Source organism: Phragmites australis, chromosome 11, assembly GCF_958298935.1.
Source record: "Phragmites australis chromosome 11, lpPhrAust1.1, whole genome shotgun sequence".
Lineage (NCBI taxonomy): Eukaryota > Viridiplantae > Streptophyta > Magnoliopsida > Poales > Poaceae > Phragmites > Phragmites australis.
This window is the reverse complement of record NC_084931.1, coordinates 1,727,382-1,747,449: the sequence shown is the minus strand read 5'-3', so window position 1 is coordinate 1,747,449 and position 20,068 is coordinate 1,727,382. Positions and strand designations below refer to the sequence as shown.

The 20,068-nt window shown below is 44.0% G+C and overlaps 1 protein-coding gene across 2 annotated transcripts; it reads left to right on the top strand.

Moving 5' to 3' along the window:
• Positions 1-11,031: 11,031 nt before the first annotated feature.
• On the top strand, positions 11,032-14,667 carry LOC133884656 (metal tolerance protein 1-like). 2 transcript variants are annotated; one of them, XM_062324150.1, is made up of 2 exons: positions 11,032-11,382; positions 13,067-14,667. In XM_062324150.1, exon 2 carries the CDS (start codon positions 13,067-13,069, stop codon positions 14,303-14,305), a length of 1,239 nt encoding a protein of 412 aa, XP_062180134.1. In that variant the 5' UTR covers positions 11,032-11,382; the 3' UTR covers positions 14,306-14,667. The 2 variants fall into 2 exon arrangements, with proteins under 2 accessions (XP_062180134.1, XP_062180133.1); XM_062324149.1 differs by lacking the exon at positions 11,032-11,382 and adding an exon at positions 11,895-12,227.
• The last annotated feature ends 5,401 nt before the right edge of the window (positions 14,668-20,068 follow it).

Here is a 20,068-nt window from a genome sequence, read left to right as displayed (position 1 = left end):
CCGGCTGCCCTCTCCATCATTATCGTCGCTGTGTTGCCATCCTTATGCGTGCCACTGGTGTGCGTGCTATGGTCTATGATCTAGTATGCTCACTGTTGGCCTGTGTGTTGATCTTTGCCGCGCTTTGGCACATTATCAATCTGTGATGGTGTATGAGCATTGAGCCAATGTCAAGCTCCACTAGACCTGTGCGCGTGTGTGTGTGTTGATGTTGATGGTCAGCCGATGCATATGTGCTTGTGGCCATGGTCGTTCTAGGGCTGAGGTGATGCCAGCTGGCGTCGCGTTGATGCTGCCTTGAGGGATTTCACTTGGTATTTGGGTCGCTGATGTCCTGATGCCTTTTTGCTTTGCTTCTGGCCTAATGTTCAGCATACATCTGTCTTATGTTACTTCCCTTGAGCCCGGCCATATGTGCGTTTCTGTTACTACTGTTTGGTTAGGTGACAATTGTAGCCATCTGTTGATTGATCCAGTGGCTAGTTGATTCAAACGCCGAGTACGCTTATGGTCATCTGGCCTGATATGCTATCTATTTGATGTAGTCTAATTATGATGCTTATTATGCATGATTGCATGGCTATGTTATGATATGGATTGCAGCCTATTATCAAATAATGTGTAGTGTTGCTTGCTTTGTTGATAATGGGGAAGTCTTGTTGGTCAGATGAAGTGGTAGCCTGTCGCTGCCTATCTATTGTCGGGTGGCTACTTTGTCATTTGATGATGGTGGGAAGATGATGCCTCCTACCTAATGCCTATAGTTTGTTGGATGTTTGTGATGATTGCACCGAGGTCTCATGACTAATGTGATGTTTGTTGCCTGTGTTAATGACAATATGATGTATGTCCCCTTCGGTGGGTTGATGACGGATATAAATTGCATGTTGCCTTCGAATTGGCCGATGATGAACAGCTGAGTCCTAGGGAATGTTGCCTTGGATATATGTTGCCTAGGGAATGATGCCTCTAATATATGTTGCCTAGGGTAGTGAGAGATTTTTAGACGTTAAGCGGATCGTTGGGCTCCCCCTAGGTTGCAGCTACGTGAGTCCGTTATGCGCCTAGTCTCTCCACCCTCCGTTGTCTATATCGCCTGAGGCTGAGGCCGATGATGATCGATCACACACATGCTGAGGCTAACAAGCTAATGATGCTTCGGGTTGTCTTCTGGTCAATGACGTTTAGGTGAGACCAGCCTTTGTCTCTTATTTACAGCTATGCAGGGCTCAGAAGACCATCAATACCTTGACCATCACAGCACGCTTAATCGGATATCGTCCATGAAATATGGACATAATTAACCAACGAGCTTCACAAAGCCCCGATTTAGTCATATACATGCGTGCGTGTGACATATGCCTGTGTGGCGTATGTGATCATGAGTTGTAATCAGAAACTTATACTTTATGGATTCAAATGGATTAATAAAATAACAATGTTTTCATTCAGCTTGTTGTTTCTTTACTCATATATTGTTGTATATTGGCATGCTCGTGATATATTTACTCTAAGCGAAACGTCATCGAGGGCTTGTTTATCTCGCGAGAAACAATATCATTCTTGTAAATTTTATTGTTCATATAGTCAATTCTAGTCTTATCCTTTTCCTTAATTGGACCATATGTAATAGGTTCTCTCATGTTCCCAATCTAGACTAGACATAGAAAGCAACCATAAAAGTAGCCACATATGCAGCAGCACCAATGAGCAATAACTTTCTCCTTTTAAGCTTTCTCTTGTGCATCTACATGACTCAAGGAAATACAAACATGTATCAAAAAAATTTGTCCAAAAATCAATGGAGGGTTCACCATGAAACTCTATGTATAAAAAGAACAGTTCAACAAAAGGTAGTATGGAGGGTTCATAGTCATTTTTCCTGTGACTTCTCCAATACAACCAAATTTTGTCCCAGCTACAATAGCTTCTTATTGTATTGCATCCATGAGACCTACTAATATGTATTCTTGACAAAAATGTTAGTCATATTGACTATGTTGTTATTAATTATCAAAATCATAATCATGATCTAATAGGGCTATTTTCGCTACAATCTCCCTAATTTTGGTGATTGATGACAACACAACAAAAGCAAGTGGCAAGTAATAAATGATACAAATTGTAAAGAGCACAAAGTCTGTGTTTCAAAAAAGAGCACAAAGTCTTACCACATTATTTGTATACATATTCTTACCACTTAGTCCCTTTTTGTTGTGGCTCTTCTTTCTCCAATGCTAATATCCCCCCTTGATGGTATATGCAAGAGCTTCTCTCCCTTTGTCAACCTTCATGTATCTTGCACTTGCTTTGATCATCACAATTCTCCCCCTTTTTCAACAATCTAAAAAAAAGTTATAAACACATGTTAAACTCAAGGGAAAAATATTAGAGCACATGAGAGAGCACTTCATAAATTATGATCTAATAAAGTGATAGCATTTGTAGGGGTTCAATTTAAAAGATATATGAATATCAATTGAGATTAAAGCACATGGATCATAAGTCATGAAACTCACATCATATAGTCTAAACTCCCCTTATATGTGTGTGTATATATGATGAGAAAGAAACATATGCACAACTAGAAAATATGTCAAGATAGGAAGTTTAAGTCATATAATGCATTGAGGTACCTTAAATGAACAAAAGATTTGACAAAAATACCAATTAAAGCCTTTAAACATTGCATATCTTTGGAGACTTGTCGATTACTCTATGAGACTACAAAATGTATTACTTAAAACACATGTTAGTCCCAAAATCACAACCCATAGGATATACTCTCTTTAAATGTGCACATATAAGTGTTAAATACTTGTGAGATATACGCACTTGTTATTGATAACAATGAGGAGGATACCATATAGATTCAACACATGGCACATAAGGAATACCAATTGTAAAACTAGTGTCATGTAAGGAACCTATAACTAATAAACCATGTAGGTTGCTCATAATAAAGAGAGAAACACAAACAACCTACCATATGAAAAATCTACACTAGGCATTGCAATAATTTGAAATAAGCATGTATAATCCTAGACAAGGCAAAAGCACTCACTAATTGAAAAGATGTTGAATCTAGTACCATTACCTCTTTTACCTTTAGATGAGAATTTAGGTATATGATGATCATGATCTTTATTAATACGTTCAATCTTGTACACTTGACTTTTTTGATTGAACCTTTAGTTCATCTTATGAGCCAAGTCTCCAAATCCCTATAGCCGTCTCGGGCTTCAAGTTTTCTTTGGAATTCAAACCGATTGGACCCCTTCATATTGGTGATGACTTTCTTAAGCACCCAAATAGATTAGTTCTACCTCCGACCATTTCTCCCAACCATGTGTGCAATTGTCTTACCATTGTCCTTCTTAAACTTGTAGTGGTTACTCTTAGTCTTGATCTTGTAGTTGGTTTTGGTGTAGAGATTGAAGGTCTTGTTGGAGATATTCATCATATTTTTATTTTCCTTGTCCTCCTTCTCAACTTGCTTGTATTGGAAAGACTTGTTGCCTTCTTGATGTCATTTGAAGCATGCCACGGTTCACCCCTCCGCAAGCTTATTCATCATGCTATCGCGATTATCTTGAGGATGTTGAACATGTTCTTTGCCATTTAATCTTGCCAAGTCTTCATTAAGATTCTTCACTTCTTGCTTGAGCTCATCATTCTCTTGTGCAATAAGTTTATTAGATGGTTCTAAAAAATATTCTCAATACATATCTCGTTGCAAAGGGGTGAGTTAGATGTAACAATTAACTCATCACAAGAAGTGAAAATATCTACCTTAGAATTGAAATTAAATAGAGAGGTAGATTGCTTCAAATGGACTTTAGATTGATATTTAATGCACTCAAATTTAGCCTTAAGCTATTCATGCTCCTGTTTAGTAAATTGAATTTGCTCAATAATTATTCATAATTAGAAATAAATGTAGTATGAATGTCATTAAATGCATTGAATTTCTTAACCTCTTTTGATTATTTCTTTAAGTTCCTTTGTTGCTCATAGACCAATTCAAGAAGTTCTTCATGAGAGGGGGAATCCTCATGAGATTCATCATCACTTATATCGTTATCTACACCTTTGGTCATATGACACTTGTGAGATGGCTTGCATGAAGACTTATGTGATGATAATCTTGAGGAAGATCTTTTTTTAAGGAGTGGATGGTGAAGCTCTCATCACTTGAGCTTGAATCTTCATTTTGAATCAGCCATCTTTCCATACTTGTAAATGCTTTGTCTCTTTTCCTTGTCTCTCTCTTGTTCTTGATCTTCTTCTACTTCTTGATATGATCAATTATGTTGATCAAATCTTTCATGGAGATTCGATAATCAATCTTAGCATTAATCCTTTTGATGTTCTTCTCCACTTGTAAGATGAGCTTGATAACATTGGGATCAATTTCTTCATCACTTAAAGTACTTTGCTCATTTTCTTCATCTTTTTCTTCATCTTCATCACCATCATCTTTGTTTGAGCTTGACTTTTACTTTTGTCTCCTCATCTTTACCTTCATGTATGATCATAGTGCTTGATTTCTTGTGAGAGTAAGGTTCTTGGTATCGGATGAGGAAGAAATTTACACCCCATGTTTATGGTCATCTCATGGGTGGTGATCGTGCCTAGTATTTGGCTTGAAGTCATCTTGGCAATGTTGTTGTTGTCGTAGATGATAGAGACTATTAACTTGTACTTTAAAAAGAAGAGTTTGATGCATTCTTCTCACAACTTGATCATCTCCAATTGGCATCAAACTTAGCCCATTAATCTTATTGATAAGAATATTTAAACATGAGTATATGTCATTAGCATTTTTATGGGCAAGTTGTTTGATACTATTGAGCTTAAAGATTAGCCGCATGATATTTTTCATTGCGCACATCCTGTGTACCTTCAAGTATTTCAATGAGGCTAGTCCAAATATTATGAGTATTGGTGAGAGAATATACTTGATTAAATGCATCAATGCTTAGAGATTATAAAATGATACTCTTTGCTAAATCATCGAATTGCCTCCCCTTGTTTGTGACACGTTGCTTCATCCATTCTTCGGTGACTCTCCAAACATCTAAACTTTTAGCTTGTAAATAACAAGTTATTTAAATTTTTCATTAGGGGAAATTAGTATCGTTAAAATATGGAGCGCTATGGGTATCCATGTCAACTCCAGATGTCATAACTCTACGCGATTAAACCTATCAAGAGCACAAGACTTTAATACTAATTGTGAGGAACAGTGATATTTTAAGAGGGTAGGGTGAATTAGGACACTTAAAAACCAATGACTCCAAAAATTTTACTAGATAAACCTATATCACTTTCTATCTAAATATGCTCTAGGTTTATTTAGCGTGTCTAGTTTACCATTCAAAAAGATTTGCAACCTAATCTAGAAATATAAATTATAAGTATATAAATGTGGAAACGTAAATAAAGTAGAGAGAGTAAACTCAGCATAAGAGATTTTTATCTCGTGATATCAGTGACACACAAGTCACCCCTAGTCCACGTTAGAGCTTCACAAAGGATATGCTCTTAGTCGCCAAGACTCTTCTGGTCATGACTCTTGAGCTACCAAGCCATCAAGTAAAAACCTCAAGCACGATGAACAACCAAACCACCAAGGTAAGGTCTCACCACTAATATCTCTTCTGGTCACTTGTACGTCATCTTCACTTTGGAGTTTAGCCACCAAGGTAAGTGCCTCTGAGTCCCCGTACACGCTTCTTACCATCGTTCCACACCAAGTCGAAGAGTCAATAAGCTTGAGCCATCAAAGCCCAAGTTGTCGACGAGTCACTAAGACCCCAAGACACCGGTGTACCTCCCGATATAAGGTCGGATCACTCCTTGATCCACTCTCTAGGTTGCAGCACCTAGCAACACTTCTCTCTAGACCTATAAGTACTAATCACTTTCTAATCTTATGCTTAATCACTTTGGATGATCACTTTTAGCACTTTGATGGCTTAGATGTCTTCTCAAGCGTATATGAGTTTCTCTAGACTCTAGCACATTCAAATGACTGAGTGAAGGGGTATTTATAGCCTCAACCCCGTGGACTAGTCGTTGCCCTAACGGATCAAATCCTCTATATACGTCGGATATTCTGGTGTAGATAAATTGTACTCACCGGATCATCCGATGTGTACACCTTCCAAAAACTAGCCATTGGAATTCCACTCAAAACCAATGTGAACACTGAATGTTCCGGCATGTTCACCAGCTCTATCATTGGACATTCTAGCGTGTTCAACTGAACCATCCCGCGCCTTCCTCAGTGCACAATACTCAGGCATTTCTTTGCTTCATCGCTGGACCATCCGACGTGTTAAACTACACCAAACCAGACTTTGACATCTTCTCTGCAACAAATGCTCTGGCATATACTCCAGCGTGCACACTTCAATCGCCAGACCTTCCGGCGTGTAGTCCTTCGGTTTTCTCACTGTTGCAATCCTCCCTGTGTAGGAAAACATGCAGGCTACACTAGCCTAAAACAAATTTTTTTTACCGCATTCACCCAGGAAAATCATGCTAGTAGGAGATCATAGATCATTACCGCTTGACGCGCAGTGCACCAGAAGAAGAGTTGGAGTAGACTGATCCAATATCATGCATGTCAAACTCCTTGAGCAGCTTCTCAATCAGATCCGCGACCAGCCACGCGCAGGTGGTCACGGTCCTCGACCAACTCTGACCAGGTGATCATGCTCCTCAACTAACTACGCATTCAACTCGCCGAGAAGATCAGTGCCGCAATAACAGCAGCGCCTCTACGGTATCCACACCTACTGGGCAGAAACGCCAAGCGTTGATGTGCTAGCACCGCACGCACAGCTAGGGTTTTGGGAGATCGTGTGGAAAGCTGTGGCTAGGGTTTCGAAGTGGCTCAACCTTAACACGCCTTACCCACACCTCTCCTTATCTAGAGCTCGCTAATGGACTCCCACATTGGAAGCCCTTTAGGACTCTAACTTTTTATGGATCACAATCCAATCAAAACCCATATATGAATCTCATTCTTATATTTTGTTCTAACTCATTAAGTGTGTGACCCGTTAGGTTCATATATAAACGGTTATGACTCAGAAATCCTTTCCAAATCAAAATTAATAGTGGTCCCTAGTAGGACATGTTGACTCCCGAGTATACATAAAAGATCATATCGGCCGAACCTTGATATACACATGCACCGATCCCTTCGCCTCACGATACCAGTCAAGCTCAAGGCGAGATACGTACTACCCTTTTGATAGCTCGACCTTTCACTCGATTAAGTAGTGGATTAATCATAATTAACTCTTTAATTATATTGGCATAACTATGCACTTTCTCAATCCAACTACTTCGAGGGGCCCAGAGATATCTCTCCCATTATCAAGGGGGGAGGGGCAAATTCCATCTTGATTGCTCATACCCCTACGACATGTTTCATGACAAACCCGAAAACTATCTTTATGATTACCCAGTTATAGAATAGCGTTTGGCATCCTCAAAGTATGCCACTACACATTCTGGGAATCAATGACAATCTCATGTCTAAGGATCCTGCAGGTACACCATTTGAGATAACAACTGATGGCACATCATAAATAATAATCCCAACAGTATCTCAAGGTGGGTCTATCCAATATCATCTTCTCTTAACATAAATATCCACATTATTGATCTGGTATCTCTATACCTATGATCTATGAAACATGATCATCAATCAATACATGTGTTAATCTTATGTATCATCACAATTATATGCGACTAGAGATTGACTAAGAATAACATCATGATATAAACAAAGAGTTTCATGAACAAATCACATACTTGCCCATCAATATAAACGATAGTCATTGTTGGAATAATACATTATTCGGTAGTACATGAATATAGACGCGTGATACAATCATCTCTATGATTAACTCTAGGTCATATCACCTTTACCCTGCAACAATTGCTCTAACGTATACTCCGGCATGCACACTACCGATCGCCGAACCTTCCGGCATGTACCATCCTTGAGCTTCAACTCAGAAATGCTCAGGCGTTCATATCTCTATATTGTCGGATCATCCAGTATGTAAAAACACCTGGCAAAAAAAAAAAAACTCTGGCGTTCATAACTTCTTTGTGCCGAACCTTCCGTTTGTAGTCATTTTTACTGGAACTTCTCCAATTTAACCAAACTTTATCCAGCTACGGTGACTTCCTGGTATATTACATCTTTAAGACCTACTAATATATATTCTTAATAAACATATTAGTCTCACAAAACTCACAATCATGATCTAATAGGACTATTTTTGCTGTAATAGCCGACACAACCATATGCAACTTTTAGTTATATGTTAAGAAACATTGCAAATGTAGCCAAACTTATGGTCCCACAACAATTATAATTTCAGAGGGAGCGCACCAGCGAGGTGAACAACAACATTTGTTTCAATTTTTGGCAACATAAATGGATTGCTTAAAATGACAAGAGACTGGCTCAATCTAGAAAAAAAAAATCTATTTTATGGGTCAGTAATCCATCCATAAGGTCAATTCATCCCACAAGGATTTGGATAGGAGCATCCATCCCAGTACGACAGATTTGGCTTTCAGCGCTAACAGCAAAGAACAGAACTCCACAGATCAAAACAAGTGATCCGTCCAAGCGAGCCATGGTCTCCAAACTAACACAAGGATGAATCAACTGAGTCCGGATGGATGGATCTCCACTCTGTGCAAGCACATGACATATGAGGAGTATGACGAGGGCACCTACGGTAGAAGGAAGAGAGGTGCAATCACGGTCGGAGGAAAGAGGTTATCTAGATCGATGCGTGCTGTGCTTGACCGGCGCGGAGGACTCGCGAGGGGCCGATGAAGGGCAGCGTTGTCTCCTCTCCTCTCGATAGGCCAACAAAATCCAGGAGAAAGGGAACAAGAGAAAGAAAAAAAGAAATGACAGGAGGGCGAATGACGTGGTTCCTGGATGGCGTGGTTCGCTCAATTTTAGCACACAGGATGGTTCAACATTTAGATCGAATATTCCCGGAACCGATACCTCTTCGTCCAGGAGGATGGTTCGGTTCGATCTAACCAACCAAACACCGGTTTGATTCTAGACCATCGTATGGATGAACACCACCGTAAAGGCAACCAAACACAACTTAAAATGCTCACTATTAAGATTGTCCGATCCGGATGTTTTCAGTGAACTTTGCTTTTTTCGTAAAGTTGCAAACACCCTGTTACTGGTATGCCTCTCTCAATTTTTAGACTGGTCTGCCCCGCCAGATGCAATATACCAATTCTTCGAATTCTAATTTTTCTCCTTAGAATCTGCTAGAAAACCACTCGGACCTTCAGAACTCACCGGAAAATACAGACATGTAATGGTGATGCACAACCCTTTCACCCCATCCCCTCCTCTTTTCTCTGCCATTTATTAGGTAAAATAATCAATGTATTAATTATTACTTGAGCGTAAAGACGCCATTACAGTCCACTACAGTACCTCTCTAATTATTGATGCATTATTACTCTAATTTAATCCAGGTCATTGTGAGAAGCTACTCCAGCTTCTCTCCCTCGTTAAGAAATATTAAGTTTATTTTTTTAGCTCGGTCTTCGAAATTAAATTTTGATTAAATTTTTCTCATAAAATATATCATTTATAGCTACAAAATCTATATAGTGTGAAATCATTTTAAATTATAAATCTAATTGTATAATTTTTATACACTAAATATTCTTATAATTTGATTAAATATTAATCAAAATAAAAAATTTAACTTTTCCAAAAAAATACGTATAATATTTTTGAACGAGGGAGTATAACCACTGGCTGCCTGTTAAACGTGCGTGACGCATTCGCACTGGCTAGCCGTGTAAAACTGTTGGTTTGCTAAAGAATCGGCAGATTATCTGGTCGCCGCCGTTTCACTCGCGTGTGGGTGTGAAAATGAATTAACGCGGGCTTAGGCCCACGAACGACGTGCGGGCTCCCAACGTGTTAAACCAAGCAGAGGCCTCCTGTGCGTGGGCGTCAACTTTTGGCAGGCCGCGTTAAACAAAACGAGCCCAGAGTCTCCCTCCCTGGACGACGTCGTGATTCGTGCACATGATTCGTGAGGTTTTGGTTGAGACAAATAACATGAGCCAAAAGGAAATTCTGATGCTGGAGTCGGACATCTCGTCATGTCTAAACCAATATTATTAATTTCACCTGCGTGGTTACTAACATACGGGAGAGCAGCACTTGAGAACAGGTGAGGTCATATGTGTTTGTAGGCTTTTCGAAGGGTAAAATTCGTAGGCATAGAGTTTTCCTTTTTCTTGCTTTAATCTTTTCTGCAGATCGGACCTCTAAAACACATGTGCTCTGCCGATTTTGCTCCTCCCTGAATCGGTCGAGCACGGCTCCATCCGACACAATTCGGTCCGCTCGTCTCTTGTTTCTCTTGCTCCCCTCCCATTTGCCATCCGGGGCGAAGCATGAGGCCCCTCTTACTCCCCGTCCATCGTCGGCCTCTCTGATACGTGTAATCGCATCGCTACAGAGGGATATAATTTATTATGTATTTTATTCTATATTTTTATTTTTTAAGTCAAAAGGTTAAATACAAATAGAGTCGAATAATTATTTTTTTATTTTGTATCATATTCTATATATTTTTTAAACCAGAACAAATAAAAAAATTCCGTTTCATATGTATCTGCACCTAACACATTAATCAACATAGGGGTAAATCCAAGTAAGTATGGAGAAAATTATCGTTGATATGCGAAAACAAGATCATTCGGTATCAATCTATCTATATATTATTATGTTTTAAAGTAATATTATAATAATGTTTTTCATACCACCTAATATTTAGATACTTTAAATAGATACCAGTTATACTACATCATATATTTTTCTCTTCAAATAGTATTAAATAGTTATTATTATATGTCTTATTTACTTAGCTAACGTTAGGTAGATCGGATGAGGAAAATATCCGTGCGTTTTTCTCCTCAAATGGGCGTGCCAACGGATCCACGCCACGCCAGAGCGACCCGCCTTGTCGCAGGAGCTCAAGCTGACCAAATTGCCCCTGCCTCGGTGCCCTTCCTTCTTCGTCTTTCGCCACCCTTCCCTTCCGTTCCGCCTCGACGCCACGCCGCCCTGCAACCCCGACCCTTCCCGAGGCGGATGTTACTTTCCCCCGTGCCACGTCGCGACGCCCTCACCCTCGTCGACGGCTCGTGAAGCCTCCTCTCTCGGGTCTCGACGCCTCCCACGCCGCAAACGGAGACCTCTCTCCCCATTCGCCTCCGCTGCTCGGCTCCTCCTCGACGGACGGCGGCCGCTGAGGGACAGCTCACGAGCTCTCTGGCCTGGAGGTACGCACCTGCACCTGCACCTGCGCCCTCTCTCTCTCTCTCTCTGGCGCGCCCGCGCGCGACTGATCGATGGACCCAAAAAACCCAATCCGGCGACGCTGGACGAACGGGCGACGAGAGTGGTCCATAAGGCGGCAGCGGTACGGATCTAAGTTGTTTTTTGTGCTCGGCGCAGCCGATCACGCCGCCGCCCCGGCCACAGAGCGGCGCGCGATCAACGGGGGCGATGCGCGCCGCGGGCTCCAGTTTTCAGATAGGATTCCCCCTCTTTTCTCACCTATTTCATTGGAATTTTGTTGGATGAATGATTGGGGAGTGACGAATGCGGTTGGGGGTGACACGGATCAAAACGAATCTCTATTCTTTCGATCCAACAAATATATGGCACGCAAATTAGCGGTCGCCTTCTCCATTTTAAGCAAGTCAGGGAGCGCCTTGTTCGTTTCTGTGTTGGGTTTATTCATCTGGACCACGATTCCATCGGTCCGTAGGTGGCTGTGTTCGTCAGTCCTATCCTCTTGCCTGCACGCGCCGTGATTCATCCAATCAATCGGTAGGGCCGGTTCCTTCCTATCTATCATCGTGCTGTTCGCTGTTTTGGCTGTTGTGTCGTGTCAAGTACTATGGTCTTGCGGTGATTATGCAATTACTGTGTGCCCTTGGTCTTGTCTGGGTGGCTGTTAGATGATAGGTCCATGTTCCTCTGATTCCTCCCCGGTGGTGTCTACAAGTACCACCTCGTTGATTCCAGACGATGGCTCATGGTTTGCGTGTTCTTCTATTTAGCTGAGTTAGATCGGAAATCTTTGGTTGCAGAAACATCCTTGTCGCTGAATCTTAATCTGGTAATGGATCGTCCTTCACTCCTTTCCATGCCGAGTTTCGGTTGTTTAGTTCTTTTGTGCTTTTGGGATAGCAGATACCTTCTGTTTGCAGATTGGTGTTGATCCTGTGCATGCCCATTTAGTGGCATTACAGTTACAATGCTCGTCTTTGAGGTTCAGTTGTGGTGAATTTTTTTGATAGAATGTAATCCTTGACGCTCCACTCCTATTGATGGCATATATGAGCATTCCCTGTTGTTTTTGGTCAGGCAGCTAATTTGCTTCTTTGAATTTTCTTACACCTGCTCATATTTTCTAGGTTGGTTTGTGGTCATGCGTGAACTGACTGTTTATCTATGTTTCTTTGTTGGTGTGACTTATCTGTCAGTTTTTAATCCCTGGAGAAATTGTCATTCTGCAACCAGAATGATGTTGTTCTAATGCTAGCTCTCTATTTCATTCTTGATGTTATCAACGTGTATGTGCTATAGCTGTGCATTTGTATGAACTGCAATTATATGTTCTGTTGATGCTAAGCCTGTCGAACCTCTGTTGAATTAGACCCTGTGAAGTGTGGTTTTAAGGACTGTTCTTTGTGTAAGCATGTGTCTTTATAGAAGTTCTTTACTTCTTGCAAGCAATAGCCTTGTTCATGCCTGGGCGGTCTTCGTTAATTATTTGTATTTAGAGATTTTCATGGAATGTTGAATGTATGAAGTTTCTGCTTCAGCTCTTTCCTCGTTTGTTTCTAGCAGGAAATACGAGTAACAAGTAACAAGTTTTCTTGTAGCACATTGCATTTTAGTACTACATCTATCATCATTGTCATACTTGTGTATTGACTTGATTGTTGTTTTCAGATGGACAGCCATAATTCATCACATCCTCAGATTGTTGAAGTGAAAATGGACATCTCACCGTCAGCTTCTGGAGCAGCGGGGAACAAAATCTGCAGAGGTGCTGCATGCGATTTTTCTGACACCAGTAATGCCTCAAAAGATGCAAAGGAGAGATTCGCATCCATGAGGAAGCTCATAATCGCTGTAATCCTTTGCATTATATTCATGACGGTGGAGGTGGTTGGAGGCATCAAAGCAAATAGTCTTGCAATCTTAACTGATGCAGCCCATCTCCTTTCAGATGTAGCAGCATTTGCCATATCACTGTTCTCTCTTTGGGCGGTTGGATGGGAAGCAACACCACAGCAATCATACGGGTTCTTTCGTATAGAAATTCTAGGTGCATTGGTTTCCATTCAGCTTATATGTCTCCTTGCTGGCATACTCGTATATGAGGCTGTTGTGAGGCTCATTAATGACAGTGGCGAGGTGCAAGGTTCTCTCATGTTTGCTGTGTCAGCTTTTGGATTGTTTGTCAACATCATAATGGCTGTATTGCTTGGTCATGACCATGGTCATGGCCATGGACATTCACATGATCATAGCCATGGTGATTCAGATGATGACCATTCCCACCATGAACAAGAGCAGGGCGATGTACATCGCCACGAGCTCAGCCATGGCAGTTCTATTACCGTCACAACTCATCACCACCACCATTCCGGCACTGGACAACATCACGATGCTGAGGAACCACTGCTTAAGCATGAAGCTGACTGTGAGAGTACCCAATCTGGTGCCAAAGCTGCTAAGAAGCCTCGACGCAATATCAACGTACACAGTGCTTATCTGCATGTGCTTGGAGACTCTATCCAGAGCATCGGAGTTATGATCGGAGGGGCTATCATCTGGTACAAGCCCGAGTGGAAGATCATTGATCTCATCTGCACCCTGATATTCTCTGTGATTGTACTGTTCACCACAATCAGGATGCTGCGGAATATACTTGAAGTTCTGATGGAGAGCACGCCACGCGAGATCGATGCCACCAGGCTTGAGAGGGGGCTCTGTGAGATGGAAGGTGTGGTTGCTGTCCACGAGCTGCATATCTGGGCCATCACAGTGGGGAAGGTGCTCCTGGCGTGCCATGTGACGATCACGCAGGACGCAGAGGCTGATCAGATACTTGACAAGGTCATTGGGTACATCAAGACGGAGTACAACATCAGCCATGTGACCATTCAGATCGAGCGCCAGTAGGCTTATCTTGGGCAGTTAGGGGATAAATAGCGTCACTGGTTATCCTTTCCATGTGGTTGTTCCTAGGATTTTGCACCTGGGAAGGCTTCAGCCAGTCATCAGAGCTTGACTAGGCTTGCAAGTTCATCTGGATGCTAGCTTTGATGCTGAATAATATCGTCTGCTTATCATTATTAGTCTATTAGGTGAATGAATTATTCGGGTGAAGTAGTCATCAGTCTGTATTCACATGGATGCGATTTTTGGACACGTTGGCGCCTTGTGGGTTCATGGAACTGCATCTGTGGTTTAGCCCCCTGTGTCATCACTTTTATGTAAGATATGTTTCTGGTATAGAAGATATGAAGCTCCTGCTTGGTCTATTACTGTTAGGGGTACGAAAACTTGTCTTGAGCAGAACACTGTGAGGGCCTAACTAAGGAGGACCTAAGTTTGAAGATGGCTAATAGCTTTAAGGAGAGAAAGAAGCGGAGGAAAGTTTGTAGTGTGAGAGGGGGGAAATATGGAATCTTTTTCTGTCCCTTCTTCTCCGCCTTGTGAGGGCATATTTTATAGAAAGAATGAATTGGAGAAATTATCATCTTGTTTTTAAGGTATTATGTTATAATCATGTGCATAGGAGGGTATTTTAGATATTTTATCATTTTACATGTGACACGGTAATAGAGATATTATGATCGCTATAGTGATGCTACAGTACACCATCTAAATATCTTAGGCTGGAGCGTTTCTCCTAAAAGTATCTTCTCATCCGCTAGTTCTGAGGTTACGAGGGATGAGCGGATGCACAATGAATTAGCTCTAGCTCCTTTCAGAGGTAGAATACCCAGAATGGATTTCTGTCGCTGCAGCACGAACATCTTGAGTCAGGAGCGAGGGCCGCAAGGTTCGCGGGCGGGCGGCATGAACAAGGCTCAACGGAGGCAACGTGGTCTGAGGGCCCATGGCTAGAGGCATAGTCGGCGGTGTGGTTGAGGGAGCAAGTCTGAGAGCCCCTCAGTGCTAGCTATGGCAAGGCTTGACAGAGAAAAGGTCGCCTGGAGCCGCGCGACGATGGCTGGAGGCGTAGTCGACGATGAGGCCGAGGGGGGAAGTCATGACCTTCTCAGCGATAAACCCGGCGAGGCTCGACGGAGGCAAGGCCGCTCGGAGCCCCACTTCGAAGGCCGTAGAAGGCAACGACGAAGGCTAAGGGAGGCAGTCCATAACCCTCTCAGCGGTAGACGTGGCGAGGCTCAATGAAGGCAGGGTCATCCAGAGCGTCACGACAAGACAGAAGATGAAATCGACATCGAGACTGAGGGAGACAGTTCGCTACCCTCTCAGCGGTTGTAACATCCCAGTTTTTAGCTGAAAATCGAATTTAAAAAATCTTTGCAAAAGAAATAAATTTTAAAACTAATTCCAAAACCCAAACAAAAATGTTAAAATCTTTTCTCCCCCCCTCTCTCTCCTTGGGCTCATTTCAACTCAACATCCTTCTTCAGCCCATTTTCTCGGCCCACCTCTTTCTCTCCCTCTCTCTTTTCTTTTTCTCATGGCCTAGCTCCCCCACCCAGCCCACTCCTTTTCCCTTTCTTCCCCGCACGTCAGCCCGTCCCCTCCCACTTCTGTCACGCACGCTCCCACGCCTACCGCTCTCGCCCGAGTCGCCGGCCGTTGGACCCACCATCTGTGCCAACTACCGCCCGCTACCCACCCACTTAACTCCGCCTCCGCCACACCGTACCTAAGCTGGAGTCGCCGTTCACACCGGCGCTCCACTGTCACCGCCACAGCACGTGGCGACCACGCCTAGAGCACCGCCGGCTGAGTGTGCGCATGAAGTAAATACCTCGCTGCCTTGGCTGCTGAACTTGACTCTTCTCGCCGCACGCCGCACACGTCCAAGCTTCTACACCGTTAGCATTAACCCCCCTTTTGATGATTCACCGCACCGTACCACGCGCAAAGCTCCACCGTGGATCCCTGCTGTTGGCTCTACCATTCCTCCGCCGGATATAAAAGCCCGACCAATCGTTCCTTCGCTCACCACCACCACTCACCGAGCTCATCAAGGAAAGAATCACCCTCCCTCACTTCGTCCCTCTCTCCCATCGAGCTTTTTCAATCCGCCCATGGCGCCGCCATCAATCCACAGAGCTGCCACCGACCAATTAGACTCTATAGCAAGCTCCAGCCGGCCACCCTCTCCCTCCCTAGCCCCCTGTCCAGCAACTCTGCCTCTCTCCCGAGCTTCCACCGTGCCTCCATGGCTGCCACACCTTCTCTCTCGTCACTGGCCGCCGTCAATGCCCCACTGGCCAAACCAAGCACGGCTACCCCTTCCCTGCACCACACACATGCTCCCAACGCCCAAAATCCCGAGCCAAATCCACTCCCCGTGTGTTTCCCATGTCAACCATTGCCACTCCCAACTCCGGTGAAGCATTAACACTATCTCGGCCGCCGCCGCCAACGACATGCCCCCTCACCAGCTCTGCCGCACCAAGACGAACAACCTGGGCCATATCTCGTTCCAATCCGAGGCCTGTAGCCGCCGACGGTGAGCTGTCCAACGAGCTACCACTACGGGTAGCCTGTGTCATCGTTCCCGCACTGCCCGGCCAAGGCACCGTCCTCCGCCATCTCCCCGCCGTCACTCACCGCTCCTCTCTCTCTCTCTCTCTCTCTCTCTCTCTCTCTCTCTCTCTCTCTCTCTCTCTCTCTCTCTATGTGTGTGTGTGTGTGTGTGTGTGTGTGGGCGCGCGCGCGCGCGTAATCCGACAAGTGGGCCCGGCTGTAACGCCATCTTCACTGGCCGTCACTCCCTCCTGGGCCAAGTTGGGCGCCTCAGCCCAACAGCAACCCAGAGGTAGCCCATCTCCCTTTTAGCCAGCCGAAATGAACAGCACACACAACACAATAACTTTTTTCATTTTTCCTATTCCCTTTTTTCTTTTTCTCGAATTAAACTCCCGACCAACTTTTGAAGTCTGTTTCTCCTCCGTTTCAACTCCGATTTCAATGATTCTTTCACCAATGTTCATCTAATTCAAATACTATCACTCATACTAGTTTTGTATTTATTAAAATTTATTTATATTTTATTTATATTTCTTTGTGTGTTGTGTTTGTCTGCCCGTATTTTAGAAACCGGAGAGTTCAAGGAGGAGGAGGAGGAGGAGCTGGGAAGGCAAGACTTTGAATAGGACCATCTCAAGAACTTTAACGAAGGCAAGTCTCAATACATGCTATTTGATCATATTGAACCCAGTTTTATCACCACAACCCATAGCAACTGTTTTCCACAGATCAATTGCATGAAGTACTACTTGGTGGCATAATTTAAACCGTTGAGCTAGTTATGACTTATTGTAGATTAGCCAGCCTATTTGTAATCATCCTAAATATAATCTTGGTAACCCTAGGACAATCGTCTCAACTACTTTATTTATGCTAAGAGGATTACCTTGATAATAGTATGCTTAGGATGGTAATCTCTATTGTTATTTCATACTTAACCAAATATAGCTTTGCGAACTGTGTAAAATTTGGTGCCTGGTGTTGCATGAGTTGTAGGGATGGGAAAACTTATTGGATATTGATAATAACCGAGAACTAGTTAGAGCTGGGGCAAATCAGGGTTCCGCTGGAAACGCCTTAGGAGTTGAAGCACTGCCTGTGTGGCAGGCTTTATGAGGAGTGCTGCCTGTGTGGCTCCATGTTTGCCTTGGTTCGTTTAAGGACCGAGTTGATGTGACATCCTACCTAGTCTTCATAGTATAACCACTCAACCCTGTATATAGTAGGGCTTAGTCCAAACTCCGCCAGCTAGTCTACTGATCACTCAGAGGCAGATGTGCAACGGGAAACCATGGAGCAGGTACAAGCAGGTGAAGGCTTGACGACCTAGTTGGAGGCCTAGTTAAAGGTCAAGAACCTCTGGTTAGCTCTCGTAGGTGACTAGTGAGATGATGTTATGGTGGGTAATGGTTTTGTTGAGTCACACTACCACAATGGTGGTATGTTGCCAAACTCAGATTGTGGGTAAAGTATACCACTCTGCAGAGGTAAACTATTTGAATACCCGTATCCACGGTTATGGATGAACTATGGTTCAATCATAACAACTAGATTGGGTTGCGTGTGTTTTCCTTGGTGGGTGTATGGGCAAGGTGTGCCCGTTTTTGGAGAATAGGTTCGGCTGTTTGCCGTGGGTTGCCATGGAAGGAGTGTTCGGCAACATACAAACTTGGGTCCTAATGAATTTCCACCACGGTCGAACCCCTTTCATTTAAGAATATTTATATGACACTTTCACAAAACCACTTTATGGAAAATACACCATTGCATGTGTAAACTTGGCATTTCCGCAAAGATTAACCTTACAGCTTATTCCTTAATGATATCATATGCATTATTTATACCCCTACCGTAGGACAAGAGTTGGAATTTGCTGAGAACGTTTGTACTCACTCTTGCTTGTGCTTTCAGAGGACGATCCGGACTTCACCGAAACAGATGGTGAGGCTGATGAGTATGTCTCGCTCGCGTCCGCACCTGAGTTGCTTGTGGAGTGGTATGTCTTCATGCTGTTCCTAATGTGCTCTCTGATAGCGTGGATTCTGTTGTTCGCAGGAATCCTTTATGTATTCTTAGAATGGTGGATCTTTCTCACCACTCCCCGTGCTGTAAGACTGTGGTATTATCTGTTGTAAGATTCTTATTTACCAGTGACTGATCCAAAGACTGGTATAACAATAGTTTTAAGCATCAAGGGTAACCCGGGGCGCTTCAGTAGTAGACACGGTGAAGCTCAACAGAGGCATGGCCGTTTGGAGCATCACAGCGAGGCCATTGGTGAAGTCGACGGTGAGGCTGAGGGAGGCAGTCCATGACCCCCTCAACACTATATGTGGCGAGGATCGACAGAGGTAGGGCCTTCTGGAGCCCCGCACCAGAGACTGGAGGTGAAGTCGACGGCGAGCTGAGAGACGACGGGGCTTGTCAGAGGCAGCATGGCCCGAAGCCCCGCTTCTGTGGTCGGAAATGAAGTCGACGGCGAGGCTTGGGGAGGCAACCCTCTCAGCGGTAAACACGATGAGGCTCAATGGAGGTAGGGCCATTCAGAGCCCTGCGTCGGAGGCCAGAGGAAAAGGCGACGACGAAGGCCAAGGGAGGCAAGTCCGCGACCCCCTCAGGGCTAGATGCGGCGAGGCTCGGCGAAGGCAGGGCTGTCCGAAGCATCATGGCAGAAGTCAAAGGCGAAGTCGACGATGATGCTGAGAGAGCCAGTCCGTGACCCCCTTAGTGCTAGATATGACGAGGCTCAACAAAGGCAGGGCCATTCCGAGCCCCGCGACAGAGGCTGGAGGAGAAGGCGATGTCAAAGGCCAAGAGAGATAGTCCGCTACCCACTCAGCGGTAGACGCGGTGAGGCTAAACGGAGGCAGTGCTGTCCGGAGCGTCGTGGTAAGGACGGAGGTGAAATCGACGTTGAGCCAATGGAATGGTGGGGCTCGTCGGAGGCAGCATGGCCCGAATCCCCACGTCTGAGGGGTGAAGGTGAAGTCGACATTGAGGCTGAGGGAGAAAGTCGCGACCCCCTCAACGGTAAACATGGCGAGGCTCGACGGAGGTAGGGTCATCTGGAGCCCCGTGTCGGAGGCAAGAGGAGAAGGCGACAGTGAAGGCCGAGGGAGGCAAGTCTGCAACCCCCTTAGGGCTAGATGTGGTGAGGCTCGGTGGAGGCAGGGCCGTTCGGAGCCCCACGGCGGTGAC